The sequence below is a fragment of the Gekko japonicus genome, unplaced genomic scaffold, assembly GCF_001447785.1.
Source record: "Gekko japonicus isolate JY-2015 unplaced genomic scaffold, Gekko_japonicus_V1.1 scaffold78, whole genome shotgun sequence".
NCBI classification, from domain to species: Eukaryota; Metazoa; Chordata; class Lepidosauria; order Squamata; family Gekkonidae; genus Gekko; species Gekko japonicus.
The window spans coordinates 1,400,115-1,410,853 of record NW_015165236.1 but is presented as its reverse complement, the minus strand read 5'-3'; the positions used below and the strand labels follow the sequence as shown (position 1 = coordinate 1,410,853).

General features: G+C 54.6%; 1 protein-coding gene across 1 annotated transcript in view; it reads right to left on the bottom strand.

Moving 5' to 3' along the window:
- Positions 1 to 353: 353 nt before the first annotated feature.
- The window catches only part of LOC107109321 (chromosome unknown open reading frame, human C7orf26), a 10,715-nt gene continuing 329 nt past the window's right edge, over positions 354 to 10,739 (bottom strand). Inside the window, 6 exon segments of the mRNA XM_015409925.1 lie at positions 354 to 841; positions 844 to 1,037; positions 1,979 to 2,033; positions 4,037 to 4,546; positions 6,279 to 6,444; positions 7,487 to 7,708. Coding sequence (XP_015265411.1) covers positions 816 to 841; positions 844 to 1,037; positions 1,979 to 2,033; positions 4,037 to 4,546; positions 6,279 to 6,444; positions 7,487 to 7,708 — 1,173 coding nt within the window. The 3' untranslated portion in view covers positions 354 to 815.

Below are 10,739 nucleotides of genomic sequence, written 5' to 3'. Positions count from 1 at the left end.
TCACAAAGAAGAATTTTTGCTCACAAGACTCTCCACAGCTCAGAGGGAGCGTTGGTCCCAAGATGTCAGTCTTGCATATCCCCTTCACATCAGCTCCACACTTTGGCACGTCAGTGCATTCAAGATTAGCCGTGTTCTCTCTTGCTGCCATACGTGGCACTTTCGTTTACTTCGACATGTACCAGCTGCAGTGCCACACAAAAGTCTACCAGTTACAACCTTTGAAAAGTAACCCTAATTTGTCCACTACAAGAATGATCTCCCGGGGGCGGGATGTTCGCTAATAAAAATGAATTTGCCAAACAGTATCTGAAAATAAAACGGCGGAAAAGTCATAATTTCTTTCCTCCCCCCCCCCCCCCGCACTTCAACTGCAAATGCCGAATTGCTACTTCCAAAGCAAAAAATGTGCACCAAAGGAGGACAATTTTTATGCATACGCACTCACAGAGAAAGGCCCAGACGTGAACCGGAAGCTCTCATCCAGAATTTTTACTAACGAGGAATTGGGGGTTAGATCCACCAAAACAAGGCACAACTGCACAATGCGGCCATCCTACTTAGATGTAAGAAAAATCCACCTTCATTGACAGGGCTTCTTCTATATATATATACAATTGGGTTTATTTTTTAAAAAAAGACTGTCCCATTTTACTATCCGGCGCCCCTGGTTCACTCTCTTGGCAGAGAAGACCTCTCTCCAGACATCACGCAGTAGCGGTAAACGTGGAGCAACAAGGATGCTGGTTTCCCTGCACGGGCTCCTGATGGAAGGAAAACGGCGTGGCCGCTCACAGAGTGCAGGAGAAGTTCTTTCAGCGGATGGGCCGGTAGGGAAATTGCCCGGGATGAACGTCTGCACGGGGTGGGCAGGCAGAGCCGGGTGTGCCGGGAGGGCAGGGTGTGCCGGGAGGGCGGGGTGCGCCGGGAGGGCCGGATAGCCCAGCGGGGGCGTGTGGATGGGCGGGTAGAACCCTGGCGGCAGAGTGGCGTGGGACGGCTGCTGGACTGGGCCCGAGACCACCAGCTGGAGCAGGCTGTAAGGAAAAGAGAGAAGAGGGAAGGAGTTTGGAGGCACACAGAGCGCCTGAGGCAACACTTCCTGCTGGTGCGTGGGTGGCCAGTCACCGGGTGGGCAACCAAGGGCCAAATCAAGACACAGAAGGCTAAGCTGAAAGCACCCAGCAAGATGAAACCCATTACAAAGCGGCAGCCAATGGAGAGGAAGAAGAAGAGGAGATTGGATTTATACCCCATGGCCCTTCACTACCCGAAGGTGTCTCAGAGCGGCTTACAAACTCCTTTCCCTCCCCCTCCCAACAACAGACACCCCCTGGGAGGTCGGTGGGGCTGAGAGAGCTCTTGACAGGAAGTGCCCTTGAGAGAACGTGTGACTGACCCAAGGTCACACCAGCAGCTGCATGTGGAAGAGTGGGGGAATCAAACCCGGTTCTCCCAGATTAGAGTCCGCGCTCCTAACCTTTGACACCAAACTGGAGAATGCCCAGAGGATGGCCTCCTTCCCACCTGGCACTAAAGCACGCTTGGCACCACGGCATCGCTGCTCAAACGGAAACAGGTCGTGTTCTGTCCCGCGCCTCCTCCCTTTCCCTTGGGGCAGAGAGGTCTTGTGCCCCTGCACTCTGAGAGAGAGCACGTGGCACCATTTAAAACAGGGGTCTCCAACACAGTGCCCAGGGCCCCCGCCGCCCCCTTTCCTGGTGCCTGCCAAAGGTTTTTAGAATTGGGTGAGGCCTGGTGGAGCTTTTGCAAAGCAAGTCTCCTGACTGGACACGGGAGATTTGATTGGCTGCCAGCGCGGCACAAGGATCTTCCCTGCGGGATGAGAAGCAAGCTGGGGCAGCTGTTTTGTCGCTGCACTCCCTGCCCTGTGCCAGCACTCCAAAGTTTCCCGCAGTCTCGGGCGACCCCCGATTTGCAGTGTTCCGCTTCCCACAGACGGAGGCGGCTTCCTTACTTGTTGTGCGGGAGTCTGGAGCAGACCGTCCTGAGGTCCTCTGAAAGAGAGCAGAAACAAAAGTGAGGCTTGGGCGAAGAGCTGACACAGAGGCCTCCACAAAGACCTGCTTTCTCACCCAAGACTGTGCCATGTGGCCTCCTGGGAGTCCAGGGGTCATTTCCTGCAGGAGTGCACAGGAGTGGAGCTCCGGCAGTAAAGAGCCCAGGGGGTGGGCACATGCAACAAGCCCCACCCCCTGCTCCCAGCAGCCCTCAGTCAGAGCAAGAAGCAGCCAGGTAAGTTGCAGAGCTCCCCCCTGCCCCAAAACAGTCCAGTGGCACCTTTAAGACCAAGTTTTATTCAGGTACAAGCTCTCCCTCCTCTGTGATGGGCATATCTGCACGTTCCCCCCCCCCTACCCCCAATAGCTAGCAACCCAAAACAGTCCAGTGGAGCCTGAGCGATGGGTGTTGCCTTCTGACACACTTCCGGTGATGTCAGGGGGTGTGGCATATGCAAATGAGTTATGCAAATGAGCTCCTGCACCTCTTTTTCTACGAAATGACCCCTGCCTGGGACACACTCTCGGGGAGGTCACCACAAGCCGGCTGGGGAACCGTCTCTGAGCCAGAAGGCACGCCTAGAAAGACACGGCCCTCTCGTGTGCTTGGGGGAGAAGGGAGCGTGCTGGGATGCTGTTTCTGAGCCAGTTACGAGGAATTCAGTCGGCAGAAAGGGCGAAGACGGAGCGAAGGTCAGCGCATACCCTCCCTGATCTCTCCAAGCTGGTCACACGCTCTGACAACTAGAGCCGTAGCAGCAGGGATGCAGGCCACTGCATGGGTCAGGCCGCACCTGAAACACCATGTGCAGTTCTGGAGGCCTTGCTCCAAAAAGGATGGGGACAGAATGGAGCGGGTGCAGAGGAGAGCGACAAAGATGATTGGGGGGCCTGGCAACCAAAAAGCCCTACGAGGGAAGGCTTGGGGGACTTGTGGCATGTTCAGTCTGGCGAAGAGGAGGCGGGGGGGGGGAGGATGGCTCTCCTGAAGCATCTGAAAGGCAGGGAGCTCATTAGCACGACTCATTTGCATATGCCACGCCCCCAACATCACCCGAAGTGTGTCAGAAGGCAACGCCCACCGCTCAGGCTCCACTGGACTGTTTTGGATTGCTAGCTATTGTTTGGGGGGGGGCGCAGCTCTGCAACTTACCTGGCTGCTTCTTGCTCCTCATGGCCCAACTGAGGGGGTGCGGGGGGAGGGGGCAGGGCATGTTGCATGTGCCCGCCCCCGGGGCTCCTTACTGCTGGAGCTCCGCTCCTGTGCGTTCCCACAGGAAATGACCCCTGCTATGGCCCCTTCCAACTCTATAATTCCATTAGAGTTGGATGAGACCTCCGGGGTCTTCTAGTCCAACCCGCTGCACAATACAGGACATCCACAAATGCACACACACCCCGCACTCCCAATGACTCCTGGTTCCACACCCAGAAGTTGACAAAAAACCTCCAGCCGAACGGGCCTGGATGAAAATTGCTGCCTGACCCCAAAGTGCTGATCAGCATTTCCCTGGGCGTGCAAGAAAGGGCCACGAGAACTATGTCCTGAGGCCACCCTTCCTGCCCTCCCTTCTCGTGATCTGCCCAAGTTCACAGAATCCACACTGCTGTCAGACGGCCATCGAGCCTCTGTTTGGAAACCTCCAGAGGAGGAGGAGAGCCCACCCCCTCCCCAGGAAGCCTGTGCCACCGAGGAACCGCTCCTTTGGGAAGTTCCTCCTAATGTTTAGCCGAAAACCCTTCTGATTCAATTTCAGCCTGGTGGTTCTGGTCCGACCTTCTGGGGCAACAGAAAACAACTCCGCCCCATCCTCTCTCGGACAGCCCTTCGAGGACTTGGAGAGGGCGATCCTCTCAGTCGTCTCCTCTCCATGCTAAACAGACCCAGCTCCTTGAGCCTTTCCTCATCGGATTACAGCTTCCTACAAGTGCCAACAGCGTCACTTTCTTGCAGGGGTGCCTGCTCATTCTCTTCGCCCTTGACGCTGTCCCTGGAGAGTGCTGCAGCAGGCTGTGTCCCCCGGCCGCCACGGCCACCTGCAGGGCTTGGGCCAGCCGGTCGAGGGCCAGCTCCACCTCCTGGGAGGCGCTGAGCGGGCCGAGTTCGTCCGAGAGGCGGCCGACCTCCTCCACGAGGGCCACCATGTGGTCGAAGGGCACCAGCCCCAGGCGGCCGTAGAGGTTCTTCTCGGTCAGGTGGCCCTGCAGGAGCATGAGGACCTGGAGGACGCTGAGGTGCAGCTTGGAGTAGAGGGGCTGGCAGTCGCGGGCCGGGACCGGGGCCGAGCCCTTGGCCGGCTTCCCCTCGAGGTGGCCGTTCGCCAGGGCCGGCTTCCTCCGCCGGTACGCCAGGGGGGCCTTCACACACCAGCGGATCAGGCCGCTGAGCGGGGTGAGCTCCAAGAATCCGATCGGCAGGCTGGTGGCGATGGGCGTGTTCAGGAAGGTGATCAAGGTCAGGCGCGGGTCTTCGAAGATCCAGGAAACGACCATCTCCAGCAAGTCTGGCGGGGGGATGAGGTCGTCTGGAAGGGAGGGAGGGAGGGAGGGAGGGAGACACGCCTCTGAAGCCAGCCCACGGACGCCAAGCCCCCTGGAGAGCCACTCCCCCCCCCTTCTCTGCCAAGGCCCTTGTGGAGACAGCCTGGGCCCCACCGCCTCTGGCTTCTGCCCGCAGAGAGAGGAGCAGGCAGGCGGCAAGTCAAGCTCACTCAGCAGGAGTGGGCTCCTCTTCTGCCCCCGGCAGGTTCGGACCCACCCCTTCCAGGATTGACTCCCCCTTCTCCGTCTCTCCTCCGGTCCCACCTCCCCTCTCTGCCAGCTGATCATCCCACACGCTGTGCTTCATTGTGGGGCGGCGCACCGATGGTCAAGGTCCTAACTCATGCTATCGGCTTACCTACCTCGCAGGGTTGGTGTGAAGGTAAAATGGAGAAGGGGAGAATGTTGTTTGCCACTTTGTGTACAAAAGCAGGGTACAAATATTATTATTATTACTTATTAAATATGTGTGTGCGAAGATAAACAGAGAAGGGAAGAATGTTGTGTGCCACTTTGTGTTCAAAAGCAGGGTACAAATATTATTATTACTTATTAAATTTTTTGTGCGAAGATAAACAGAGAAGGGAAGAATGTTGTGTGACACTGTGTACAAAAGCGGGGTACAAATATCATCATTATTATTGATTAAATTTGTGTGTGTGAAGGTAAAATGGAGAAGGGGAGAATGTTGTATGCCACTTTGTGTACAAAAGTGGGGTACAAATATTATTATTTATTAATTATTAAATTTGTGTGTGCGAAGATAAACGGAGAAGGGAAGAATGTTGTGTGCCACTTTGTGTACAAAAGCAGGGTACAAATATTATTATTACTTATTAAATTTTTTGTGCGAAGATAAACAGAGAAGGGAAGAATGTTGTGTGACACTGTGTGTACAAAAGCGGGGTACAAATATCATCATTATTATTGATTAAATTTGTGTGTGTGAAGGTAAAATGGAGAAGGGGAGAATGTTGTATGCCACTTTGTGTACAAAAGCGGGGTACAAATATTATTATTTATTACTTATTCAATTTGTGTGTGCGAAGATAAACAGAGAAGGGAAGAATGTTGTGTGACACTTTGTGTACAAAAGCGGGGTACAAATATTATTATTTATTACTTATTCAATTTGTGTGTGCGAAGATAAACAGAGAAGGGAAGAATGTTGTGTGACACTTTGTGTACAAAAGCGGGGTACAAATATTATTATTTATTACTTATTCAATTTGTGTGTGCGAAGATAAACAGAGAAGGGAAGAATGTTGTGTGACACTTTGTGTACAAAAGCGGGGTACAAATATTATTCTTTATTGCATATGTGTGTGTAAACTGCAGCTGGAGACTGCAAGGTCAAGCATGAGGGAGCGCACAGAAGCTGGCCAGGAAGAGCTGAGATCTATGACAATACTCAACCTGGAGCCAGTGCAGCTGGCGAAGCACCGTTTGGATATATGCCGTCGAAGGGGTCCCCGTGAGGACCCGGGCCACTGCATTCTGGACCAGTAGTGATTTCCGAGTCAGCCTCAAGGGTAGCCCTACCTAGAGTGAGCTACAGTAGTCTAGCCCGGAGGCAATCGTTGCATGGATTACAGTGGCCAGGTCAGGGTAAACCAATAAATACAGTGGGACCTGGTCTTTCTAACGCAGAAGGCACCTCTGCCCCCGACGCCAGCACGGCCCCTCCTCACCCAGTGGGTATAAATAGGGAGTTACCTGAGGACATGTCGTACAGCACGGTGACCGACGTGATGAACTGGCAGCAGAAGCGTGGGCTGGCGCTGAAGATCTGCCTCAGGGTCTGGACGGAGCCGGGCACCAGGCTGCAGTAGTCGTCCACCAAGGCCTGGGCCAGCCTCACGCAGTACACCGTCGGGGTCCGCTGGAAGAAGAAGAAGAAGAAGACATTGGATTTATACCCCACGGCCCTTCACTACCCAAAGGAGTCTCAGAGCGGCTTACAAACTCCCTTCCCCTCTCCACAAGAGACACCCTGTGAGGCGGGTGGGGCAGAGAGAGCTCTTGACTGGAACTGGCTCTTTTTCAAGAACAGCTCTTGACAGAACTACGGCTTGCCCAAGGTCATCCAGCAGGTGCACGTGGAAAAGTGAGGAATCAAACCCGGTTCTCCCAGATTAGAGTCCGCGCACTTAACCACTACACCAGAGAGCGGCAAACGCTGGCAATGCCCAGCAGAGAGGGCAGGAGACGGGAGACGACGACACCCAGTTTAGCCTCCTGCACAACGCAGGGCAAACTTGGCAGCTTCTGCCTCAGCTGGGTTGCAAGACTTCAGGCAGCCTCTCTTGGCCACTGGCAAACCTCCCCACCCCCACCCCCACCCCGATCAGTGAAAAAGGCTGAGGGTGTTTCATTGTGCTGCAATTGTTGCATGCCGCCTGGAGAGACTCTTCAGGATACACATCACAAAATACAACAACAACAACACAGAAGCATAAGACTTGCTGAGGAAAAAACGGCAGTACCGAACACAGTAACTCATACAGAGGATGAGTTCTTGCATTGGAGAGTTCAGTTGGTACCCTAGGACTTGCTTGTCCTCAGTGCACAGAAATTAGATCAATCTGATCCCATACATATTTTTTAGAAATTATTTGGAAAATATTTGAACACCTCATCTTAAAATATTTTATTCATCATGTTAAAATAAAATGTTCCATAATCAATTTTTTTTCTTTTCTTTTTTCAATTTTCCCAATTTTTTTGGGAAAAAAAAAGGCTTCAGGAAAACAACGAGGGGGGGGATGGTTTTTTCCTGAATTTTTCCGGGCTTTCACATCTCTAGCCCCTCTGGGAGGGGGAAATGCCCCACAAGCCACAAAATCCTGGCTACGGGGGCCATTGTGCCCATCGCACACACATGATTTTTCACCTGGCCGATTCCGCCCCGGCCCAAGCCTCACCTGCAGCCACGAAGCCGCGCATTCCAGGACCGGCACTCGGCACACGGCCACCGCCATGGAGACGAGCTTGCCCAGCAGAGCCATCCTGCAGTCGTCGGCCTTGTTCCCTTGCGGGCCGAAGAGGGAGGAGAAGATGATCTGCCGGACAGAGTCCTTGCTCTGCTCCTGGAAATAGTTGCACATGATCTCCAGCAGCTGGAGCTCCTGCAGCGAGTTCAGTCTCTGCGAGCGTAAAGAAAAACAGTCCTCTGCCGTTAGCCAACCCTCAGGGGGCTCGCGGGAATCAGACACACACACACACACCGTCCACCATAGGATTGTCTACCCAGACTGGCAGCTGCTCTCCAGGGACTCAGGTAGAAAAGAGTCTTTCACATCACTCACTACCTCATCCGTAGCTAAAATGCTGCTGGGGATTGAACTGTGGACCATCTGCATGCAAAGCTGATGCTCTACCAAGAGCCACGGCCCCGTCCAGCCTCTGAAAGAGCCAGTCTGATGTCGTAGTTAAGTGCGCGGACTCTAATCTGGGAGAACCGGGTTTGATAATCCCCACTCCTCCTCCACTTACACCTGCTGGATGACCTTGGGCAAGCCGTAGTTCTGATAAGAGCTGTTCTTGAAAAAGAGCAGTTTCTGTCAGTGCTCTCTCAGCCCCACCTACCTCACAGGGTGTCTGTCTGTTGTGGGGAGGGGAAGGGGAAGGAGTTTGTAAGCCGCTCTGAGACACCTTCGGGTAGTGAAGGGCCATGGGGTATAAATCCAATCTCTTCTTCTTCTTCTCTTCACCAGCTGCATTCCAGACCCCCAAGATGTCTTAGGAGAAGTGCTTCTCAACTAGGTGGATTTGGCCCTCCAGTGGCAATCTACAAACTGGGGTGTGTGTGTCATAGGGGGATGCATTCTGAACTTCTGGGGCAAAACGGGACTTTTGGCAGCGCCGAGACCACACTCCAACTGTGCGACTGAACAACCAGACCACTCCTGCGGTGGCTTCTTGTTTTATACTGCCCCTCCACCCCGAGAATTCAATCCCAGCTCTGGGATTTCTCCCCCAGGCCCTTAAAAATGGCAAACAGGGGTCAACCCCACAGGAAGGAGTTGGCCGATGATGATGAAGAAGAAAAGACTGGATTCATACCCCATGGCCCTTCACCACCCAAGGGAGTCTCAGAGTGGCTTACAAACTCCTCTCCCTTCCCCTCCCCACCACAGACACCCTGGGAGGTAGGTGGGGCTGAGAGAGCTCTTGACAGGAACGGCTCTTTTTCAAGGACAGCTCTTGTCAGAACTGTGGCTTGGCCAAGGTCATCCAGCCAGGTGCAAGTGGAGGAGGAGTGGGGAATCGAACCCGGCCCTCCCAGATTAGAGTCCGCGCACTCAACCACCACGCCAAACTGGCTCTCAGGTGGCCCTGGGGCACAACGGTCACAGGGGAGGGGGTGTCTGAGACGAGGTGCCCTGGGCACATTCAGATTCAAGCCCTGCAACATCTCAGAGACCAACCAGAGCTTCAGGGTACCAGCTTCCAAAAGTCAACACTCCTTTGGTCCGATACATGATTCACTGACTTCATGGACACCCCGTCTTTCTCCTCAGTGGGAACCTAAAGCAGCAGAGGTTCTCCTCTCCTCCATTCTATCCTCACAACAGCCCTGCGAGGACGGCCAGGCTGAGAATAACCTGTGGCTGGCCCCGGGTCCCCCAGTGAGCATCCAGGGCAGCGCCCAGGTCTCCTGGCTCCTAGCTTGACACTCTTAACTGCTAGGCGACATTTTGCCGGACAAAGGGAGTTTTCTTTCTTTATTATTTCTATTTATTGACGGTATTTATGGTCCGCTTTTCTCAGGAGGACTCCAGACAGATGACGCCGAGCAAGTGAATATGACTGACAGGACGAGCACTCAAGCACACAGTGCAACTGGATCAGGGCTGGAGAACCAACCAGAAGTCGAAAGGCAAAAGCGCTGACTCTTGAAAGCCCCCCCAACCTTTCTTGGTCTCTAAGGTGCGCCTGGACTCAAATCAAGGCACTCCACTACAGTACGAAACCAGGAATCATCTTCATCATAAACAGTGTTGCTCGGAACAGCAAGAATCCTGTGAAGATACCTCCGCAATTCCCAAGAACTTGGCTACAACCCCATTTGCCAGCAGGGCCGGCTCTCCTGTTAGGCCAACTAGGCACTCGCCTAGAGTGGGAGGCCCTGGATGGGGCGGCGGGCCCTTGATGGGGGCTCCAAAGTTCGCCTCCCCCCCCGCCAAAAGCCAGCACCGATCCCCGAGGCTCCCCTCCGCGTCCTTCCCGCCTGCCCGGACCCTCTCCAGAGACCCATGGCCGGCGGGGAAAGGCACCGGCAGAGCGAGCACATAAAGAGGGGAGCCCGCGCTGGGGCCACACTTGCAACCACCTGCCAGGGAAGCCAAGGTCGCCGGAGTTGCTGCAGGCGCCGCCAGGCAGGAGGTAAGCGCGCCCTGCTGCCAGTGCCTGAGCCAGCCAGCCAGCCCTCCGCCCTGGGACCGCACGGCCCTTTACCCCCTCGCCCACCTACCTCCTCCTGCCACAGGCACTCAGGTGGCAGCAGAGGCGGTAGCTAAGGAGTGCTGCCAAGAGGGGGTAAAAGGCCGCGTGGTTCCGGGGCGCGCTGAGGCGGAGGGCTGTCTGTCTGTCTGATTCACACAATCCTCCCCCCCCCCCGTGTGCAAACTTGAGGCCGCTGCGCTTTCTTTCTGCCGGCGCCTCAGCCAGCCAGCCCTCCACCTCAAGGTGTTCATGAACACGAAAGCTTATGCCCAGAATTACTCTTTGTGGGTTTCAAAGTCTGTGTACGCATGAAAGCTTATGCCCAGAATTAAACTCTGTGGGTCTTAAAGGTGTGCATGCACACGAAAGCTTGTACCCAGAATTAAACTTCGCTGGTCTTAAAGGTGTGCATGCACACGGAAGCTTATACCCGGAATTAAACTTCGCTGGTCTTCAAGGTGTGCATGCACACGGAAGCTTATGCCCAGCACCAAACTTTGTGGGTCTTAAAAGTGCCCCTGGACCCCCACTTTGCTCTATACTTGACTGTGACAATTCAGAATAACAACAACAAGAGCAACAACAGCAAAGGACTAAAGAGGAAACGAGCGAGCCACGGGTAAGGAGAACAGCCGGGAGGAGGACCTCCCCGGCTCGCGTCCTTCCGCTTCCCTGTGACGTGGGGAGGCGCCTCCGGGCCAGACACGTGTCGGGGGGCGGGCGGGCGGT